General features: G+C 39.7%; 1 protein-coding gene across 1 annotated transcript in view; it reads right to left on the bottom strand.

Moving 5' to 3' along the window:
• The window catches only part of LOC146333309 (neural-cadherin), a 299,893-nt gene that overhangs the window by 153,496 nt on the left and 121,899 nt on the right, over positions 1 to 24,498 (bottom strand). Inside the window, exons 20-23 of the mRNA XM_084722064.1 lie at positions 23,456 to 23,899; positions 23,016 to 23,346; positions 20,859 to 20,952; positions 11,060 to 11,244 (exon numbers count right to left, since the gene is read on the bottom strand). Coding sequence (XP_084578190.1) covers positions 11,060 to 11,244; positions 20,859 to 20,952; positions 23,016 to 23,346; positions 23,456 to 23,899 — 1,054 coding nt within the window. The remainder of the gene's footprint in view (positions 1 to 11,059; positions 11,245 to 20,858; positions 20,953 to 23,015; positions 23,347 to 23,455; positions 23,900 to 24,498) is intronic.

Raw genomic sequence — 24,498 nt, 5'->3', positions numbered from 1 at the left:
TGGATTCAAGATAAACCCCCATCTGTAACACAATGGTGAAATCTTCTGATTTCTGCCCATGAAAAAACTCAAGGCCAAAATAAAAGGACGAGAGCAGCTTCTTGCATGTATGGCAGCCACTGATAACTTACTTGTTCAGTGATCTTAGTGACTTAATTCAAAGAGGAAGTGACACAATGGACTGGAATGCTCCGGCCGTAACGTGTATGTTGCAAATGATTTCTATATTTTTCTTATTATTGGTGTTTTTATTTTTTATTTTTTTACAAAATAACTTAATATTCATCTGTTTATCTTTTCATAATGCTCAGGCCTGTAATAAAATGCCTGTTATTCTTGGGGAAAATAATTCAACTGTATTATTGAAAAGAAAAAAGAAAAAAACATGTGTGTTAAAACACAGCGCATCATGCTGCTGAAAGAGGCCACAGCCATCAGGGAATACTGTTTCCATGAAAGGGTGTTCATGATCTGTAACAATGCTTATGTAGGTGATACCTGTCAAAATAACATCCACATGGATAGGAGGACCCAAAGTTTCCCAGCAGAACATTGACCAAAGCATCACACTGCCTCCACCGGCTTGCCTTCTTCCCATAGTGCATCCTGGTGCCATGTGTTCGCCAGGTATGTGACATACATTTGCCATTCCATTCCATTGCTCCATGGTCGAGTTGTGATTCTCACGTGTCCATTGTTGGTGCTTTCAGTGGTGCACAGGGGTCAGCATGGACACCCTGACTGGTCTGCAGCTGTGCAGCCCCATACACAACAAACTGTGATACACTGTGTATTCTGACACCTTTCTATCAGAACCAGGATTAATTTCTTCAGCAGTTTGAGCATCAGTAGCTCATCTGTTGGATCATACCACACGGGCCAGCCTTCACTCCCCACGTGCATCAATGAGCCTTGACCGCCCATGACCCTGTCATCAGTTCACCACTGTTCCTTCCTTGGACCACTTTTGATAGATACTGACCACTGCAGACCAGGAACACCCCACAAGAGCTGCAGTTTCTGAGATGTTGTGACCCAGTTGTCTAGCCATCACAATTTAGTCCTTATCAAACTCACTTAAATCCTTACACTTGCCCATTTTTCCTGCTTCTAACACATCAACTTTGAGGACACAATGTTCACTTGCTGCCTAATATATCCCACCCACTAACAGGTGCCATGATGAAGAGATAATCAGTGTTATTCACTTCACCTGTCAGCGGTCATAATGTTATGCCTCATCGGTGTACACTGCAACAGTTCTGGTAGCTGTAATTGTCCACCCCTGTCTGTATTGGTCTTGAAGAGATCTCTTTCTAATGTGAATCCAAGGCAAGAGATGGGAGACAAAATCTTTAGTCCTCCCTCTGAGTAAAATGCATTCAGAGGTTCAGATAAAGCAACCAACAGCAGCAGTTACCCAAATCAAGTTGGTATCTTCCACAGTTACAATCTTGTTAGGATGAAAGTCTCTCTTTTAACTTCCCCAAACAGTGTTTCTATGCTGAGCTGAGGTGGAGGGATAGTTACATAAGGTGGAATTCTGTGCTAAAAAAGACTGTAACTCTGGAAAATACACAAGGACAAGGACTGTATTTTTCCTCCCATCTCTTACTTTAAAATCACATTAGAAAGGGATCTCTTCTGGGCCAGCACAGACAAGAGGAGCAAGAACTGTGACCAAAAATGGCTATATTACAAGTGTGTAAGTGAGGGTTGTTTTAAGACAGACTTAAAAAAAAGTGAGTGATTCCAAGGACTACAAGAAAGTGCACTACATCACAGAAATTAACTTGTAATCAAACAATAAAAGTTCAAACTGGTTCTCACAGAGATAGAAGTACAATAACACACACAAATATATCTATAAAAAAGGGTTGGGCAGGGCGATTAGGTTTGTGGGTGTGTAGAGGGAGACAGAGCTTTGGCATTAAGAGACAAGACAAGGGGCTCAGAATGGGCTCAGCAGATACAGCATGAGGGATCGAGGCTAATGTCAGCTCCCATCAGTCAGTCCAGCGGGAGAAACAAGGACAGAGGCAGACAGAGAGACAGTCAGGAGGGATGGAGGCTGGGGGGAGAGGGTAGTAACTCCTAACGCAGAGTGGCAGCCTTTGCACCTGGCTTTGATCCAACCTCACAATTCACTACTGCTTTTCTCCTTCCCAGAGGCTTCACTGGAGTCGGGTGTCGGGCGGTAGTGCGCAGATGTACTCCTGCCTGTAGGCTTGTGATTTCACACAAATGGGCACAAAAAAGGATAAATATTTTACTCATGTAGTTGTATGCTGTTGTGAGAGAGACTGAGGCAAACCAGGGAGACAGACCACTATCATGGTCCTAGTGCAGTTTGTTGTGCTTCCTCCTGACAAAAGCCATAGCATGACTGAAAGGGGTGTTTTGGGCCAGTTCGAGCATTTAAGGATTTGGAAGAAGTTCTGGTTTGTTTCAAAGATGTTTCAAGGTAGTGTTCAAGATAGGGGTGTGCGATATGACGATATTAGATCGTGAAGGATTAGAATGTGTAGACGATCTGCCAAAGTGAGGAGATCGTATGGATCGTTCAGGGGTCCCTAACAGGCGGACCCACACGCCGTCCTATACGGACCCAGACCTATAACCAATAAACTATTAAGAGATTTTAAATTTTGACGGGACGCTTCTATTTTAACTGGCGCAACTTTTCTAGTCTTTCCGGCGCTGGTTTAGCTGATCAGGAAATGCACAGACCAACTGCAGAGAAGCTGCCGTGGAGGAGACTGTTGTTAATGACGGACTTTATTACAACAGAAACTAACGTGATGGTTAATGACATCGACATCAACCAGATGCTCTTATAAAATTAAACAATTGTCTATACGTAAAACAGGAGAGTCTGTGTTTCTCTGTGAGAAACTTTCAGATCTTCTCACAGCAGAGTGAACAGGTGAGGGAGGAGAGAAGGGCAGACTGATCACTAATCAATCGCGGATGCCGTCGTCCTCTCAGACTGATTAAAAAAATAAAAATGCCAAAGTTGGTGACAAACCAAACCTGGATGTCCACACAAATAAAGTCTTTGTGTGAAACACTGCAGAGTTTAACATCGTGCTGTTTAAAGACAGTCATTGTCATTAGTTTGACAGAGACAGAGGGTCGTGTCTAGAAGGGAACCCTAGACCTGCGAAAGATCGCGCGAGTTTGATTATTTTAGTAGAAATAACAAACACAAATCTCGCGAGAGTTGCGCAAATAAAGAGTTACCTTCTAGACACGAGCGAAAAAGGTGCGCAGCTCCAAAAATAGAAAATCATGTCATGGTGCCGATGTTTTTAATGTGGCGGGCCGCCATAAATAAAACACTATTCACTGATCCACAGAGAGTCACTGAAACACTGATCACTGACCTGCTGTGATGAAAAAAATACTCAGATTCTTTACTTAGGTATTTTTACATTGTGGTATTAGTGTTTTTACTTAATTACAATTTAAAAACCTTGCATGTTATTGTTTCCTTTTTTGAAAAATCAACATTTTTATTGCTGTTGTTGTACTTTAATGATATTCTTGTTGGTATTTTTTATTACTAAATACAGACCTGCAAACTCATAAGAGGAGAAAAAGGTGGCATGTTGGTAAACCAGTCCCCTGTTGGGGGTCTGGGAGCGTCTGTCCTGCTCCAGAAGAAAAATGTTGTGATTTTAACATGTTAACAAAACATTCTGGTGACTGTTTCAGTTAAAAGAATTAGTAACATCTTCTGTTTGTGGTTTTTGCAGACATTACTACCTTTACTTTTACCTTTGTGCTTGAAAAAAAAGTAGAAAGTAAAGTAAAAACAGTAAATGTAAATCTAAATACATAGCATAATACATAATATAAATACATGTAAGATCGTGATAAAATCGAAATCGTGATTTTCTAATAAAAATATTGTGATATGATATTTTTGCCATATCGCCCACCCGTAGTTCAAGACTTCAAATGTCTTTGAAACATTCAACATGCTTCCACAAAAGAGAAACAGAAGAGAAGCAGATGTTAAAGATTATTTACTTGTCTCTTGACTGTAAAACAGTTGTTGTCATTTACCATGGAATTCCACTCAAGAAGTAAACTGTAACTTGAGACTTAACCAGTGAATTATTTAAAGGTGCAATATGTAAGAACTAACAACCTGTTGAATTCATTCTCCAAACAAACAAGGGGCAACATATCACCAGACTAACCACTAACTGTAACTGCCATCAGTTAGCATAGCGGAGCTGTGCAGCTAGCGATGTGGAGCGCCGAGGGAGTCTGTGTGTTGTTAACACTTCTAGCAAAGGGGCTACAGTGACTTAATATCACCTTCTGAAATCATGAAACAGGATGTGTGAAAGATAGCTGGTTAGCATGGTAACTTCAGTAGATATCTCTGCAACACGATACATCTTTGACGTAATGTCAAAACGTATTTATTATTTCCATTATTTTTTGGATGTTTTAAACTAAATTCTTACAGAGAAAAAGTAATACCAAATATCGACCAAAAATATGAATAAATAAAAACAGCCACAGGTAGCAAATGAGGCTAATAAAAACACATTGGGAATTCAGATAATTGTGTGCAGCCCCATGCTGATGGCAATTGTTCTTTCCTACCTTAACTTGTCATAAAACAAACACTAAAATTCAAGATTTACTTAAGTTTCTCACGCAATGCTTGTGGAGAACTGACAAATGTGTCCTCTGTGATGGTGTGGTTGTGTGGTAAACCAATTTTCTTTCACGATCCCATGCAGAGCTAGTGGGAACAGTAGGGAAACACACTTGTTTGCCACCTGGCCCCCCACATCAGAAATGAAGGCCGACTTCAGTTTTAATCTCTGTCAAGCCAATACACCAGCAGATCCAGGCAGTTCTAATTGACCACAGCCTGCAGGAAGCTGTTTGATCAACTGACCTACTGACTACATGTTAAATAATTAACAATCTTCATTGTCAAAGCAAATGCAAAGTTAATCAGAAATGTTAAATATTTGCTTGTTGCTCTTTGGAAAGTTTGGAAAGTAGTATTGTGACTTTCAGTCTATATTACATCAAGATCTTTTCTAAGACCTTGTCTGACTAGTAAATTGACAAAACAAAACTCCACACTTCTTATTTGTAATGCTGGCTTCTGTTATGACTGCAGTCTTAGCAGAGATAACCTGATGACATCATCAGGGTTTTTGATAGCTCCCTCCAGAGTTTTCATAGGCTGATTAGTACTCCTCATGACCGGTAAACTGACTTTGATGTGTAAAATAATCGAGGCGCTTATCAAAACAATCACTGGTTGCATAAGTCGATGCAGAAAGTGGATGTGGGACGTTTGTTGCCGTGGTGGTATGCAGATCATCTACCCCATTCTGTGCATCTGGTTTATCTAACACACAAAGGAAAATAACAGAAAAACAAGACAATGAGATTTTGTGGCATTTGTTTTGTACTTTTCATATTTACCTTTTAGGTTGGAACAATCATAAACTGACATCCACAAGGCAACCCTGTCTCCTATAAATTATGTTTTTATATTACTAAATTGTTTTCATAATTACTTTGAGGCAGCAAACATAATTCTTGCCTGGATTCTGTTTGTAGACAACAATTCTTTGAAACAAGATCATTATATAATGCAGTGGTTTTGCAAGGAGGTTGTTGGGGTGGAAGGTGGCTGTACAAAGTATAGGACTTTCAACACCACAGTCTGGGATTCGTTTCCTGACTCCCACAACAAAAGTTCTTTGGTTTAAGGTAAGGAAATACATCATTTTGAGTAGGTTGAGGCAATCAAAGCCCTTTGGGTAGGTTTAGGGAAAGATCATGATTATTAATAATAAAAAAAAAATCTCTTGTCACACACTGCTGACTTTTGAATAAGGCTGTAGTTACTATTTAAATAGTTTGGTCAGTGACAGTGAAGTATTCTGTGACTTCCCAGGTATGTACAACATTTCCTCATTATGTTAATATAAAGACATTTTGGTCGCCATCAGAGACGAAACGGTATGAAAATTTCACATCACAGTTATAGTGACCAAAATAATCACCATTATTATTGCCGTATTGTTAAAATGAATGTTTTACATCGACAACCTTTTTGAGCGACGTCATGTCCTTTTCATTGACACAAAACAAAGCCCTGTTGCTGCTCTGCCCGAGTGCTAGATGGTATTTAATATGAGTTTTTCATAGTGTGGTAAACAAACATGGTAATTGCGATAATTAAAATCTGATAATACTAATCGTGAGGGATTTTAGCACGTTTTGTCGGTTTACCAATTATTGTTTCATCCAAGTCACCATTACATTTTCTGCATTTGCTGTTGCTAATTAGATGTATATAAATGTAATATCTAGGAGACAGGGCTGCACACGGACATTAACAGAGGCAATATGAGAGATGAATAAAGTGTCAGATCAGTGAGGGATTTGAAGGAGTGTGAGGGCTCTACGGGTAGCAAACTATTGCAAGATAGTTTAAACAAGATATTTTCCCAGTTTCTGTGTATTGATCCCATAATGCATGTGTCTCAGAGGGCAGACAGATGTGAAAAGAGAGATAGTGTATTATTCTGGTTAACAACTCAGCACCGCATCTGCTGTTAGAGGACAGTTTATGAAGTGCTTCTCTCTTTATCATGTAATACAAACTGGGTCAGCCTGCTGTATGCAGAGTATGTACTCATGTGCCTCTGACTGTGCTTTCACCCTGAACACTACGCATTTCACTCTAAGCTACTGTTATGTGGACATTTCAAGGACTTTTTGTTTATCACATTTTTTACCTTTCCATCAATATTGAGAAAGAGAGCGACAGAGGGAGGGGGCCTTAATCTCAGCGAGGCAGATTTAACTAGTGCCGTCTTTGCACATCCTTATTGCATTCCACATTTGTTCTTGAAATGGGATTTAGAATGTCAAGGAGGGTGTAAGTAATGCTATAAGTAGAATATTTTCATAATCCCCGAGACTGAGAATCAATGAGACTGTTTACACCAAAGCTCCACGTGGAAAAATAAAATCCTGGAAATGGCTTCTGTTACATGTCCTCTGCACACAAACACACACACCACTGTTTTGGTAGCTTGCCTACACCTCAAAATGATCTCAAAGTCATTAATCCTTGATATTTCATTTTGCTGAAACCTCAAACTTAAATTTTTGGTGAATTTGTTCACTGCTGAACTGCAGGTTAAAAGCTTGTGAGTGATTCTGACACTGCATTCACAGCACTGGCTGACACTGCTGCTCTCTGGCTCTCGATTTAAGTCCCTCTGTTACAACCAGAACCCATTAAATCAATACGCTGTGCAGCCAACAGCCCTTTGATGACAGTGTAGCCATTTAAAAATGCTCAATGAAGTGACCACCCCACGGGGATAAGTTGTTGACATACCTAACCTCATTATTCTAAATTGAACGGACTGTAAATACAGGTTTCAATCATGAACACAAATATCAAAATTGGGAGCAGTTTCTTTTATTTTGTTTTCCATTATTCATCTTAAACACACATTTTCCAGTCTCCTTTTTGCGAATGGATTCATTTCCCTTACACAAATATTGAAATGTGGGCGCCAGCTGTTCCCCACCACACCGTCTCTGGGTTTGGTGCTGATTAATTTACCTCAGCCCTGTTTTCAGAATGAGAAGCAAATCCTTTTATCTACTTATATGAGGCCTGACTCTCCCTTCCATCCTTTCCTTTCCTTCTTTCCCTCTCTTTACGCTCCTCCCCTCTTTGGAGTGCACCTTGTGGCCTCCCCCCTCTTCTTCTATTTCAATATCTCTGAAATCATAAAAATCCTTCAGCCATGTCCCATTTCTCTAAAGCGAATTTAATTCTGAGCAGACAGCCGATGTGCTGTACATCAGGTAATGATGGATGCTGCTCAACATGTGAGGAGAATGTGCTGGCTGAGCAAAACCTCCCGACTAATTATTTTGCCAGCATAAGTAATGGAAACAGGCTTTTCTCTATATGCACCGATGACAACTGAGTCAGGGGAGAGGGATTAATAATGGGTGTAATCTTTGGCTAAGGAAACATCTTTAACTGAGGGTGTGACAGCCCTTTGAAACACTGCAAACAACTAGAGTAAACAGTAATCAGTGCTCATTAATTTTATATGACTGGAGACAAGTCTGCAAATAATGACCACATTCTCCAACACCCCCTTATCAGCATCACTAAGTTGAGCACAGTTTTAACTTTTAGTCGGCAATGACTTTTAGCCGCTAATCACAAACTGATCTTGCTACAGGTCCTACATGTCACGGGAATAGCCTGAATGTCACAGGCCATCAATCAGAGGGACAGCAGTGATGTCTGTGGCAGCTGTAAACTGGTCAAAATGTGCTTTGCTACGGACGCCATAAGCAAAGGGGGTTAGGGCACTTCGGTATGAATGTCATAACAGCCCAAAGCTGAACTGGAAATTATGAAACGAGGACAGTGGTTGGTGAATGTGGGATTAACAGAATTTGTAGTGTCAGTCTTTATGAAGAAAAAGGTCAGGTTAGTTATTACACATGTGGGTAATGTTCACAACTAGAACTGAATTGCCATTAAAAGCATTCCACATACATGTCTGGTCTTCACTAAGTCCACTCAAGAGTGCTGCTGAAAGCATAACTCGAGAAGAAAATGTACAGACACTGATAATGGATTTGTGGAATGTGATAACAGCAGACAAACTGAGAAGAATGAGCACAACAACAAAACCTGATGTCTGGCATATTATATAAAACAAAATCTCTCCGCTTTTGACCTGTTTTACTGACTAGATTCTTCTGGCGCTTTCAACCACATGTTGACGTCTTCCTCAGCAGATGGGGTTTTGTGGGTCAAGTTATGACAACTCACCTATTACAACTAAGTATGGAACTTCAGCAGGGCTGTACTGATGTTTCTTCCATTCAAAGCTAAACCAAAAAGCTTCAATGTGAACAATACCAATATGGATTAAAGCAGAACATTTGGTTAGATAAAAACATGTTCTGAACTTTGGAAATGATTACATCTATCTTTTCTTTTTAAAATAAATTTTAGCTTGAAGTTTACAACACTCTGGAGTAATTGGAGATGTTTGGACGACAAAGGTTCAATCCAGTCCTCTGCAGCCACCACTGGAATTTTATTATATAAATCAGGGGTGCCCACACTTTTTCGGCTTGCGAGCTACTTTTAAAATGACCAAGTCAAAATGATCTACCTACATTAAAAGTGAGGAGGCAGACTCACAGCCCAGTCCACCCACCCCGAAAATGATCAAGACAGCAGCAGCACCCCCAGATTGTGACCCCCGGGACCAGGACATCAGCTGTGCACCTGCAACTCAAGCTAACGTCCCAGGTCAAAATGCTAGTATATCAGAGGCACCGCATCAAACAACTAGCTTCACATTTCCGGGAAGGTCATTTGGTAAAGAAACGTTTTGTCGGTCATTCAGTGCAAGCTGGTTTAGCAAATGGAGATGGCTCCATTATATTGAGGACTGCGATCGCGTTGTTTGTTTCATGTTCATGGAGATGTTTTGGACAGTCTGGACATTGGCAGCCTAATGAGGAGCTTCATCAGCGCCAACCCGGAGAGTTGTGTGACGCCGGTCAGACACTTTTCTTTTCTAATGCTGCCGCCGCGCAGCACATGGCGCCTTTACACACAGAGTTCAGCACCACAGTGACATGGACAGCAGCCGTGACAAATTGTTTATGGTTGACAAGGTGATCGGCACCATGGACAGTTATACAGACAGATTTTTGCAGTCTTAATTACTGTGCGGGTATTTTTTAATCATTATTATCAATGCAGGGAGTTGCGAGTGCTGAGAATATGTTCCCGCGGCTATGTCTCACACTGGCTGCCCTGTACGTCAGTCAAGTGGCAAATGCCATACTGGGGATGGATGATAGGCTAACATCTAATTTTCTTGTTGAATGACATGTGATCTACCCACACTACCTTTGCGATCGACCAGTCGATCGCGATCGACGTATTGGGCACCCCGATATAAATAGTATAGGAAGTGAAGCCCAATCTTTATCTGTAACTGTGCAGAAATACTGGGTTTAAACAAAAAAAAAGAAAAGAAAAAAAAAACTGTACAGGAGTCAAATGCTGATTTAGAATTCAATTTCCAATTTTATGAATGAAGCTTCATAATAATTCACTGGTCATGGCCATCACACATTTACTATGTGTGAGACTTGAGCACAAGAATCATAATGCAATTAGACCTAGAACAATTATCTGATTGATTGATTTATCCGTTAGTTGTTAACTATTAACTGAATCAACTATTTTGATAATATTGATTAACTGGCTTGAGTAATTTAATGCTTTCTCAAGAAAAAGTTAATATTGTCGGACTCAAGCTTCTTAAATGTGACTATTTTCTGGTTTCTTGAGGTCTATTAACTGAAGCGGTGTGTAACATCACCCTCGATAGCTGTGGGGGACAGTGCAAACATGATGATCTTAATGCATTGCTGTTCATGAAACTACCCAACAGAATATAAAAGCAGTTAAAATCAGTGTAACCTTAAACATCTACAGCAGTAAAATTTAATATACACATTAATGCAGCAGAAATACAGCCTCAGAGTAAAGCACTGACAGGGACCTTTTTACTGCACAGCAAATAAGTAAATTTTGCTTAAATGCATACTTTCATTAGGTTTAGAATGTGGAACTTTTACTTTTAGTGGGGTTTTGGCTGAGCTATATGGACAAAATAAAAAAATCACTTTTTTTTTTAACGAATAACTTGATATCCATATTGCAACAATATTGTGGGGATGATATATTGTGGTGTTTTCACAAAATTAACACAGCTAGATTTTTGATAAATAATCATATTACATGCAAATAATGCTTATATTATGACAAAGCTGGTAAAGGCAAATAATAGATCAGCTAGAAAAAACTAAATTTAAGCCGATGTTTAGTTTCATATGAAAATATCAATATAATAGCAATATATTTCCAACCATTTCTGACCAAACACAGAGAGATGCAAGTGTGTGCGTGTCCCTGTAATGTCAATCTTACCTGCCAGACGTAGAGACCCTGAGTTGTAGATGGCCTCATCTCGCAGCTCCCTCACGTGCACTGTGACAGTAGAGACGGCATCTTGCCAAAGTCCATCGGACACACGGACTTGGAACTGATAGGTGCCGGGTGGGGCGTTCTCCTTGATGATCAGAAAACCCGTTCGCTTGTTCAGAATGAAATAACTGAGGAAAAGCACAAACACACAGACACCCACACCAGTTAAAAAATGTACATTCAGATGGCAACTTTTTAATGCCAATGCTGAGATCTTACCCTCAGGAGTCAACACATTGAAAATTTGCATGTTGTGGTAGCCAACCTGAGGAGTTCCCCTCCAAGACAAGTCACTAAGCACTGCATCAACTTTAATGCAGCGACTTAAATAGCTGAAGTGAGAGGAGAACAGCGTGATCGCTGCAAGGTCCATACTGAGCTGTTTTCTAATGGCTCAGAGCATGAGAGGGTCAAGCTGCTGAATCCAGTGACCGCTGGCGTGGCACTGATTAGTCATTAGGTGATTACTGATGTCTCAGTGAGACTGTAGAGAGCAGTAATTTCAGTTATTTTCCCATCAAAGGTCGACATGGTAATCAGCTAAGTACAAAGAAATGCTCACTATAACTGTATGCTTGTCTATACAGCCAGACACCTCAAGGTTTATCATATCCAAAGCCAACGTTCTGTGCACTTAACATAGTGAGGTGAGGATTCAGGGTGTCAAAGTTGGAATAGTGGAGCAAGGCCAACTTTGGATTAGAGTTTTGTATCATTTTACAGACTGGCAATTAATGTTTGCTTCTTATTAACCCTAACCATGATTTTTCCTACCCTGACCACGTGTTCCTGTTGCCAACCTTACCCACAGTTCATCTGCCACAATCTGTCCATGATGTTAACCATTCTGCAGCTGTCATGCATATATTATTGAAAGTCAGAATTTCAAAAAAAAATTTTCTCCTTTGCAGATATTCAAGTTATATTTGATTAAAGGAACCAGTGTGCATGCAAAAATGAGTCCTGCAGGCCAAATAGCGAGTTGGAGCCCTAGACTGCCTATCAAATAGGTTGAAATCCTTTTTTATATAGTATGATCTATGGTTGAAGTCTCACCCACAACCCCTCCTTCCCAGTCACAGCAGACACAGGCAGGCTGCAGGAACACTGCAGGAGCGCAGGATGGAACATTGTATACTGACAATAACAAATGACAATGAGTCCTCCACTACACGTTGATCAGTTGTTTATAAATGTCAGCTGTCTGTCAATGTAAAGTTAAGCCTGTTATCCTGAAAAGAAGTGGCAACTGCTCTGAAGTAACACACTCTAGACCATCATTCCCAAAGACTGGGTCGGGACTCACAGGTGGGTCACAGGAGATTTTATATGGGTCACTGGATAAATAAAACTATGCAAGAAACTGCAAATGTAAGATTTATATTTGCAGTACATCTTTTATAAGGCATTTAAAATGTGTCTATTGTTTTACTAATGAGAGGAAAAAATAGAGCCTGTTAATTCTGCTGAAAAGCACTTATTTAAATGTATTATTTAAATGAAATTATTTCCTATTTATAATGATTAAACGTATATATTTTCAATAAAGTGTTGAGATAATATAGGGTAATATGGAAACGGCAGTAAAAATTATCAGAAAAGTCCATTTATGCACTGAATACAAACAATGAACTCTTGCAATGGTTTCTTATTTTTAAAAAGTGGGTCCCCAGGAAAAAAAGTTTGAGAAACACTGTTCTAGACAATGATTTCCTACCTGTCTCACTGCCAACCAAACTCCATTAATACTTTGCTCATTTTAACAGTTAACCATCTACTCCTACAAGACTATCAATGATTTCCTCCGTCTCATATACAGACATTTACTCATCCCTCAAATTCAGCATTAATTTGAACTAATTCTCACTCATGTGAAACAGACTTACAAAAGTTATCCCGGTCAGGAATGCTGATTTCAAATGATAACATATCATGACCATTTTATGATTTATTCCATTAACTATATCACATCTTTATCCTCGGATAAATGGATCTGACAAACTAAAATAACAGTTTCAGCCCTCTAAGTCTGACACACCTTGTTTTTCATGAGTCACTTAATCCAAATACCAAAAGGACCTCATTCAAAAATTTTACATTTATAAGCTTAAAATATTAACATGACACTGACATGATCTGCTTGAAAGAGGACTAGCTATTGGAGTTGTTGAAACTGTAGTACGGAAAAATTCCACTGTCAGTCCACTGAACTGGTATTACAGAGTGAAGCTCTTCTCTCACAAATGATCTTTGGCTGAGTACAAACAGCAGATTGCAGAGAGCACTCTGACCAGAAAACAGACACATTTACTTCTGGCCTGTTACTCACTGAATTAACATTAATTAGAGATAGCTGATATCGTCTGCCATCAGAAACATTTGTCATTTTCACCGGTGAATATTTTGCATGCAGCTCTTTGTTAATGATAAATAACATTGGAACAGTAAGGAAAAGACCAGATTTTGATCGGCTTTATTTCATTAAAATATGCTCTGATCAGATGTCATTGAAGGTCATTTAAGATTTTACAGAACATCGATATTCTTGTTTGGCGACAGAGTTGCTAAATACTTAATACTCAAGCACAATTTATCTTTTTTTTCTGTAAATGTTAGATACACAATTTTATCAACCAATATATATAATAGAGTGAAGCAGATGTGTCTGTGTGAGCTATGCTTTACACCTTTTCCCCATCTGGTAACCAGCAGGTGTTCCGGGTGAAGTATTTACTCTGTTCTCTGCTGTAAACCAGTTGCCCTCTGGGACAATAATAGAAAGTGAGCAGAGCCGATGCATTAGGGAGAGGGAGGCAAGGGGGAAAATGAGACCCACTAGTAGGCACAAAGACATGCGTGGAAGCAATTTCCCTTGGTCCTTGTCTCCATGCTCCCCTTGTACAGTAAATGAGCTCATTCAAGTTTAATTACAAAGGAAATCCAAGGCAGAACCTTGGCAAATCAAATAATAAACCACTTGTACAGACAAGGACCACATTAACTCATTTTACAGCATATGCTGGGGTGTGCAGATTATGTCTTAGGTCTAGAACTTAATTCCAGGTTTCACTGGAAGACAACTTTACATCTCTAGTAAAACTACCAATACTTATCGCTTTGGTACTTCCTAGTTTGCTGAAGCCTGCTTTTACTGGCATTGATGTCAACAACTTACATTATTAGCCACTCGGATTCCAGTCAAAGAGGGACACTTGCAGTAATACTAGTCTACAAAATACATTGATGTGCTAAATGAAAATACAAATTTCCTTTCTGTGCTATTTGCTTAAATAAACTTCATGGCAGACACAACTACAATACAACCCCCTGATCCAAAATACCAGAAACTGAACAGCTAAAGAAAAGACACTGTGAAGCACAGCAACTGTGGTTGATCTGATGCACTGAAACGAAAAAGCAGACCAGAAAAAGATATGATAGGCTCAGTTTTGTGAAAAAGCCAGTACAGCAGTGGCAAGACAATGTGTTCTGCACTCGACTTAGGTTTGAAACACCAAGAGATGAGAGCTGTCATGAAATGTTAATGCCTCATATTACACCCAGTCCTCTATATGGGATGAACTTTGACTTTGAGAGAGAAGGGAGAAAAGAGGAGTTTGTCAATTTGAGTTCAGCTCAGTTTGGAAGATGACTAAGGCACTGTGGGGTGCTAGAATGTCACTATATGTGATTTTTGGGACTTGTGTGTGTGTGCATGTGTGTGTAAGTGAAAAATATATCTGCACATTGTCTCTTCTAGCAGAAGGAAGTCTCACGGTGGGCTTTTTTCAGAAATATACCAGAACCTCAACATCCAATAGCATGGAATGCTGAAATTTCCCAGATATTAAATGTTCATCTGCAATTTTCTTTAGAGTTTCCAGTAATATATGTTCTTGTCTCACTGATGTAGAAGATCACATGACATGGTTAACCCATGTCTGAGTTAAAAAATGTTATAAAAGCAGTTGTAAGAACAATACTTTCCACTCATATCTTAAGATGTTTGATTTTAAAGAGAATTTATAATTAAATTACACTGATTCAGAGTTAATTAGTCAGTATATTATACAGTTTCTAGAAGGTGAAAGATATGAGCATGACATAAAGTGTGTTAAGTTTAAAGTATTGTTCTGTTTTGTTTTTTTAATGGTGCATATGTAAAAAAAAGTTAACACTAAAATGTAAGGTGCCTAATAATGATGTCGGTTAATGACAGATTAAAGATGTTGTATCCATCTGTCTTCACCCTGTGTGTCATTAGGGATGAGTAGTTCCCATATCTCACTCACTAGGTTCGGATTTAACCAATTGGAAAACTGTCACGTCCTGTCTGCAGGGGTGCTCCTGGGCAGTGCTACATCACATATCACATTGCTGACAGATGCATCTCTCTCAGGGTGGTGAGGAACATGCTGCTCGCAGGTTGGGGGGTTACAGTGGCTGGTGCACATCTCTAAACTTAAACGTGTTGGAACTGCTCGCTGCATGGATGGTGATTCAAAGTTTCAATGCGCTGCTGGAGAATTAGCGTGTTTTGATACTTACGGACAACAAAATAATGGCAGCTTAAATAAATCTCCATGGGAAAGTGTGCACAAACTTTCTCTCCATCAGAGCCATGTACATTCCTGGCAAAATTCAACACAGCAGCTTTTCAACATTTTTGTTTTAAGGCCCCAAGCTGCACTGAGTCTGTCCAAAGTCTGTCCATCCCACTTCCAAGTGGGTTCTGGACAACTACGGCTACACCATCATGACCCCCGTTCTCTGCCTCAAACAGCATGTTTTGCGACACTCAACTCATTCTCTGTAGGACTAGAGAGAAAGCCATCTTTAAATGTCTCTGTGTGTTCAGCTCTCAGTACTTCTGTATCTTCTAACTGAATCTCTGTGGTTTGAAGTTTAGTTTCTCTCCTGAGTTACTATTTGTACTTTCAGGTATCTGTTTCATTTTACAGTTTCATGTTTGCTTTCAGCTTTATAGTCATGTTAAGTTACTGCTAATGAAAACCCAACATTTCCTGGTTTTGCTATTTCATAGTAATAAGCTTGAAAAACACAATACTGGGTGATTTTTATTGTGAAGAATTTATAGGAAATTAAATGTGTTTTTTATAGTCGCTCAACGCAAAACAAATGCATAATCAGTTAAATGATACACCTTAAAGTGGGTAGTCTTGTTGTAATGGAGATGCACATCCTTGCTGTGCTGGGCTGAACACTGAGTCAGGCTGAGTCAAGCTAAGCCAGCTCATGTATATGGAAAAGAAGCAATAGGGAACTGTTCCCTGTTCTATGCTGCTCCATGCTGGACTGTAACAGTGACTAACCATTGTCTCTGTTTCTCACAGCAGTAGGCTTTATTCCACCCCCCCAGACTCATTCCCTCTTAGTGAACAACAGGTGTGTTTCTGTGCCACCTGTGTACACAGATGAATTGTTATGCGCCAGTGCACTGTGATGCATTGACAGAGTATTGACTGGATATTGTTTCAAGTGTGTGTTTGTAGTTTGGGTAACTGATGAACACAGTGGGGCATTGACCACATCCTGCTTTGCCCTTATCTGACTAGCCTTAGACATATACAAAATAGAAAGTTAGTTATCCACTGTAACTTGTAGCTTGTAACACATTCTAAGAGTATAGATGCAGCCCAAACTGTGGGAACAACTGGTCCATTTAACTAGCAGAGGAAAAAGCATGTTTGGAGCCGATTATCCTGTCTCAGCCCGATTTAAACACAAAATGACATTGAAATGGTGACCACCTAGTATGTGGGTGTAGATTAAAAGTCTTCAGTGCTGCATGTGTGAGAGAGGATGTGCCTACTAACAACTGTCTTACAGAGCTGGGCCTACACTCATAGATTCTGGAGTATGTGACTATTGTTTGTGCTTGTTCATTTGGAAAGACCAACAGCCATTAGGAAAACTCCAATACTTGACCCAACATGGTTAAACTCACTCACTCAGTTGACTTTTGCATTTATAGCACTGGCTACACTTACTTGCAGCCAAAACAATGGTGGAAACGTAATAACTGTAGATGAGACAAATTGATTCAGTGGTAGTAGCTGTCACCACAGTGGGTTGATCACAGAAGACATAGAACTTCCTTTTATGAGTTTAATAGCAGGTTATAAGGGGACTAAGTCTCTGTGGTTTTGGTTTCATTCACACACAGGTGGTCCACACACTCTGTAAACTGGAAACCTACTGCAACTTATTATGGCTTCATTTGCTACGTTGAGCTCCTGTTTGTCTCGAGTATTACCTTGTTGCCTAATTAACTATAGTTGCACAACTTGCGCATTAAGTGGGTGAGATATACTAATGCATGTAACATGAACTCATCATGGAGAAAACACCAGGAAAGTATTAGGCTAACTTAATGAGGAGGTTGTAGCTTCATCAGTAAGTGAAAAAAATCTGGCCTATTGTTATCGACTTACACAAAATGAAGGCACACAGAATGGGAGTAGAATATTTTGCAATACAGCAAAATAAAGCCTGAGCTGTAACAAAAGGCAGCAGTTTGAATTCTGTAAAACTTGAGGGACTTCAGAGTTGACAAGTCTCCAGATTTGATCACAGTGTAACAGACATCTGGCCTGTCTCTTCCTGAATGATATTTCTCACAGGTGTGTTGTTGCTTTGCATTATTTAAATGTCTAAATCAATCCCACCCATAAAACATACGATGCAGACACTGTCTGCTGTGGGATTAAATGGGAAATGTAAAGTAATTCAGGGCATGAAAGCATTGCGAAACACAATAACCCCATCAGGTTTTCTTAAAACATTATCCCAAGTAGCACAGGTCCATCATCTATCATTTGGCAATAGAGATTCCATTTCATCAAAAATGTTTGGCAAACACAAACAACACAAGCATCTCAGATGGTAATGATGACTTTTGGACAAACTTTAGCACAATTCTTCATGAGTACAAACAAAGTACTTTATTGACTCTACCACTGTGCTTCCTGTTGTTACCACCACCTACTGCGCTGGGTGAATCTGCCTGGGAAATGAGCAAAAACAACTTCTACTGACTGTCTTTTGTTCTACTGAAATCTATTCAAGTTTGAACATAACAGAATAAAACCTATTCTTCAATGACAAACTATAATAAATGTTAAGTGGACTGCATTTACAGTGCCTATAAAATTATTCACTGTCTTGAATATTTTCTCCTCTTATTGCTTTTATAAATGGAATCATGGTGAATATACATAAATTGGCTTTTCTGACACAAAAAAATGTACAAAAAAACTCTTAAATGTCAATGTGAAAACATATTTATAGAGAGTAATGTCAATTCCAAAAAATACATAATGTCAAATAAGTGATTGCATAAATATTCACCCCTTCAGGTCAGTATTTAGAAGATGCACCTTTGGCCATAATCACAGCACTGAGTCTGTGTGGATAGGTCTCAATCAGGCTCTGGACACTGCAATTTTACTCCATTCGTCCTTGCAAAACTGCTCAAGCTGTCAGGTTGCTCACTGATCAGGTGTGAACAGCCACAAATTCTCAGTTGGATTGAGGTCTGGGCCTTGTTTCAGCCACTCCAGAACATTGTTGTCGTTTCTGTGTAGTTTTCGCTACAAGATTCAGGTCATTGTCTTGCTGGAAAATAAATCTTCTCCCAAGTCGTAGTTCTCTTGCAGACTGAATCAGATTGTCCTCCAGTATTTCCTTATATTTTGCTGCATTGATTTTACTCTCTAACTTTACAAACCTTCCAGGGCCTGCTGATGAGAAGCATCCCCACATCATGATGCTGCCACCACCAAGCTTCACAGTGGGGATGGTGTGTTTGGTGTTATAAACACAGCGTCTAGTCTGATGGCCAAAAAGCTCCATTTTGGTCTCATCAGACCAAAGAACCTTCTTCCACTTGACCACGGAGTCTCTCACATGCCTTTAGGTGAACTCACCTGATTTAATGAGCTTTCTCCAACAGTGGCTTTCTCTTTGCCACTCTCCCATAAAGCTTTGACTGATGAAGAACCCAGGAAACTTTTCCATCTCAGCTCCTGAAGCTTTTTTTTCAGATTAGTCACAGGTGTCTTGGTGGCCTCCCTCACTAGTCTCCATCTTGCACAGTCACTCAGTTTGAAAGGACGGCCTGCTCTAGGCACATTTACACATGTGCTATATTCCTTCCATTTCTTCATGATGGATTCAACTGAACTCCAGGGGATGCTACACTTTTCAATAACATTTTCTATGAGTTGTTTGAAGTGTTCTTTTGTCTTCAAGATGTAATTGTAGCCAGGAATACTGATTAACCAGTGACTGGACTTTTCAGACACAGGTGTCTTTACTACAGTCCCTTGAGACACATTCACTGCACTCAGGTGATCTCCATTTCCCTAACTGCAAGACAACTAACACCAATTGCCTAGACCTCTGTTGAATTAGGTCAGTCACTTTAAAGGGGGGTGAATATTTGTGCAATCACATCTGTTGTCTTTTTTTTTTTTGTTAAGAAAGCCAAATCATATTGACCATGATTCCAGTTCTAAAAGCAATAGGAGGGGAAAACATCCAAGGCAGTGAATTCTTTTAATAGGCACTGCATGTAGCACCTTTGAGACATACAATCACTTTGAGCACTTTATACTACATGTCAGCATTAATGGCATAGTGGCAACCTGCTTATCAGGAGCTCACTGGTATAAACCCATTCACACAATCACTCACACAGCAATGGCATAGCCACCTGGAGCAATTTGGGCTTCAGTATCTTGCCCAAAGACACTTCAATATGAAGACTGGAGGAGTAAGGGACTGAGCCACAAACAATTCAAGCCTATAATTGACTCATTTGGCTTATGGGGCAATATAAGTCACAAAAACATATATGATTTATACACACCACAAGTAATTCTGGAGAAAGACAGTTGATTGTTGAGTCTCATTCCAAGGTAGTCAAAAATGACTATATAGACCTTTTACATTAGCTCCCTGTTTTTTCTAGTATTCTTATTGATTATCTTTAAGGATCTGCACAGCCTTAGTTCTGATTATATTTTAGACCTTTTAGCCCTGTAGGAACCTCTGAATAGTTTGAAATCCTCAGGCAGTAGTCTTTTGTCCCTACAAGAGTGCAGCCACAAAACTAAAGGGGACAGAGCTTTTGTAATCAGAGCCCTGAGGCTCTGGAAGAACCTGCCCAAGGAAATAAGACTGTCTGAGTCAGTGTCTATTCTAAAAGTATACTTTTACAAAAAGCAAATACTCATTTTATCTGGGCTACATGTTTATTTTATTGCTTGTTAATTACAAAAACTATGCCTTCATGGATCTTTTTTTGGTATTTATTTTATTTTCTCTTTGCGAAGCACTTAAACAAAATGTATTATTATTAGAAACAGGAGCAGTGTTTTTATTATTATAAATATCAAGAGTTTAGGTTGGTGGCTCAACCAGTCACCAACACAAGTGTCATTAAGTGCCAACTATCTTCTCCAGCTTTGACTTATAGCATCTTTATGCAAGGATATTAGTCATCTCTTGGAAAGAGCAGATGCCCAACCATCACTAGCACTAATCTGAAATTGTTTATGACACTGATTAGGAAACACAGGGAAAAAAGTGCAGATGCTCTTTCTCCAAGTCTGTATTTTAGGCTAATTAAATTGTGTTTTTGCATTTGCAAATGTTGCATAGTGCAGCTTTCTACTTTCTGCATTAGGCATGAAGAGTTCATGGTCACATTATTTACCTTGGCACATGTCCTTCAAAGACGTACGTCTTGTTGTCCCAATCATCAGGGTCAGGAGAATAGACCTTTCCAAGCACTGTAGTTGGCATGCGGCCTGATGACAGAAAACATCAGTCTGTCAGTCAGTGATTAATATTGCTCTGCACTGGCCTACCATGTGTTCAAGAAAACTTTAAGGATAAGAAAAGCTATAGAATAGCTGCCTCTCTGCATGTGTATCTCCATGTAAATGTGTTTAAGTGTGTACTGTACAGTATGTGTTATGCCTATAATACATCAAGTGTGCAGGCTTTGAAAATCATACCAATATAAAAAAAAAACTGCATCAACAATGAACGTATGAAAAAGGAAAGGTCTGAATGCACATGGCTCTCCCTTCATTCACCATTTCCTTCCAGCAGAACCAAGAAGTGATACTGTAGGCGGCTGTCAAAGGGAGAAGGAAATGCATAAGAGAAAATGCAGTATGAATGCACAATGATTATAATCATATAGGGAGAACAGTTGTTGCTTTCACTCTCTTCCCTTCAACTCCCCACTCTGTGAACCACGTGGGAATTACTGTGAAGGTACCCTTCAAAATTTAAAGGCAGACACTGACATGTTGAATTTTAGCCTACTGTTTGTCTTTGCCACAAAAGTTAGACAACAAATGAAATGAAAAATGTTTAGCATTCATGGCCCTTACTGGCAAAAACTAATGATGCTACGCTATTTTTCCAGTTAATTTAGGTGTAAAAATATGAACAACACTTATGTATTGTGACAAATGGAGAAGAAACAATACTTGTTATTATTTGGTGTGAAGGAATGCACATACTTTTTTATCCTGCAGAGTTGGTGAAACATAATACACCTAGTACCTGATCAACAAAGAAACGTGTTTTGAATCTAATACAATCCTGACAAAATGATGTGCAGAGACTCACAGTCTGAGCCATGTGATTTATTCATTGTAGAGGTCATTTAACTTCTCTGCTTTCATTGTGCACATAGGCTATGCTCAAAGCATGCTGCATAAGATATAATTCTATTGATTATATTATACATACACATTTATAGAAAATGCACATTTTAATACACGCATTTTATTACCCATGACAGTTACAGTCATGTGTAGTAGTAGTAGTAGCTGACCATGCAGAGCATCAGGGAGAGGCTGAAATGTGGGGAGTTCCTTAAAATTCCTAATGCTTTAACCCTACAAATAATGAGGTTCATTGTGCAGTACAAAGAAAGGTAGATGTAAAGCTTTATTTACTTATTGCATGCTTATGCTTCTCTGTAATGCACAGTTGGTATTAATATTTGTGTGCATAATTGTTGCTGGTACAGGTAGTTAGTAGTAAAAGATGAGTTGGAGGCAACACGCAAACCACTTGCTCGGTCTCTTACGTGGTGCAGGGATGTCTTGCGAAAGGCTGTTGTGACCGAAACACTGGTACCTTTTTAATAAATAAATGTAGAGGTAGAAGTGTGTGCTGGAATCAACTTTTTTTTATATTTATTTTCTTCAATAGATAGTTTAATTAACCTTTCAGTCTCTTATGTGTGTGTTTTTGTACGCATCAGAGATAGAGAGCACATCAGAGAGAGTGTGTGGCATGCATCAGAGGGAAGTGAAAGTGAAATTGGTGTCTCAGGCCAGGGCAGGTTTAAAACTTGCAGATTTTGGCGGGCTCTGACTTGAGCGCCATGGGCCAGGGCCAAGCTACAGCTGGAGTTTTTGGCCTGTGCAAGACTCCGGTTTGTTAGCATTACACCAGAAATATAACTGGATGAAAAACAAACATTAAAGCTGTGATTAATTGAATGTCAAATCAAGCAATTGTTTGCCTTTGTGACCCTTAGAACAGCACCATGGGAGTAATTTTGATTATGTGGTGATGTTGAGTGGATTGAGGCAGAGGTGAAAAATATAATAAAATCAGTGGGTGTCTGTATGTGTTAATTACTGCAAACTGAGTTTGAGTTTCACCTACAGAGATAGAAAAGTACCTTTGAGGGCAAAGTTCAAAATGTGCTTGAAAATGTAGATGAGGACAATGAATTTATCAGTTTTATGCAAATAGTCAAATAGTACAGAGCTTTATCACTGTATTGATCTTTTTCTGTGTCTTTGTACACAACATAGTAAAGACAGATGAACCCACTCACCTCTGTGACTGTTGATAAAAATCTTCTTCTCCCCCGCCACGTGTGCGTGATCATTTTGATCACCGATCGTCACTGTCAGGGTGCTGGTCACCGTTTTGGCTGGATGGCCGCTGTCGCTCATGATAATAGGAATGAGAAACTCTTTCTGGCGCTCACGGTCAAATGTTCTCAGAGCTGTTAGTGTCGCCGTGCCATTCAGGTTGTCCTGGAGATAGAAGTCATTGCTGTGGCGGTACTCGGCGGGGACGGTGAAGTGGAAGGGTGGGCCGTTCTCTGGAGAGTCCTGGTCCACAGCTCGGAGTAGGGTCGATGTTTGGTTCAACCTTACTACCTAAACAAGGAGGGAGAGCATGAGGGGTTGCAGCTTGCTTTTCCTTCTTTTTACCAAATCATAGCATTCTATCTGTATGTTAATTTCGGATCAAACAGGTCAAGCCTACCTGTGGTCCGGCCACATTCTCAAAGACTATCGGAGAGTATGCTGCCTCAAACTCTGGTCCGTTGTCATTTACATCCAACAGGGGCAGCTGGACTGTGGCACTGCCTGTCAGAGGTGGAACCCCATGATCAGTTGCTATGACAACCAAGTGATGCTGAGGTATCCTCTCCCGATCCAGAGGCCGGGCCACAGAGAGGACACCGGACTGGTCAATGGTGAACAGGCCCTCAGGATCTGAGTCCTCTGATAGGCTATAGGTGATCTCGCGGTTCTGGCCTGAATCAGAGTCACTGGCCACCAAACGTGCCACACTGGTTCCCACGGTGATGTCCTCAGGTAGCGGGGCGAGAGACAGGAAGTGTGGGATGAAGACAGGAGCATGGTCGTTATAGTCCTCAACCTCCACCACACAGTGTAGAAGGCTGGAGAAGTCCAGGTCTTCAACCTGACATAGGAACCACATACAGTCTCACATGTCATAAAAGTACTGTACAGGCAAGATTTACAGGCATCCATGTGATTGCAATTAATTATAATTTTTGTTCAAATAGATTTCTGATGTTGGGATTTAGAAAGGTCAGAGCTACGGACTATTAAATCATCTAACTTTGCTCACTACATCATAGCTTTTCTTTCTTACTTAAACTGCAGGTTATATGAACTTTTTAAATAAAAAAAAAGGGAAATTATCGATAATCTTATTGGTATCAGCCATGAGAAGGAAGTAACTATCAGTTATTTGTATCAGCTGAACAAAAAACAGTCCAATGCCTTCTATGTGTTCACATGTTTGGGCACCAAAGCTTATCCTGAGAGAACACAAAGTTTTAGCCATTACAGTGGATAATGCTCTAAATATGGATGTTGCTGCAAAAAAGTTTTACACAAATCTTCAACCTGGCAGCACAGACAATCACTACAGTTTTGAGGTGGGCAGAAGATTAGTGTCACCAATTAAGTATCCAACAAAATAAAAATATATGGTTCAAATCTCATCTTCTGCTCCTGAGTTATGATGTTAAATAATGGCCAGAAAAGTGTTTT

Source organism: Lutjanus erythropterus, chromosome 1, assembly GCF_056507025.1.
Source record: "Lutjanus erythropterus isolate fLutEry1 chromosome 1, fLutEry1.hap2, whole genome shotgun sequence".
Taxonomy (NCBI): Eukaryota; Metazoa; Chordata; class Actinopteri; order Lutjaniformes; family Lutjanidae; genus Lutjanus; species Lutjanus erythropterus.
Note: the sequence above shows the minus strand (reverse complement) of the source record. Positions and strands in the feature narration are given on the sequence as shown.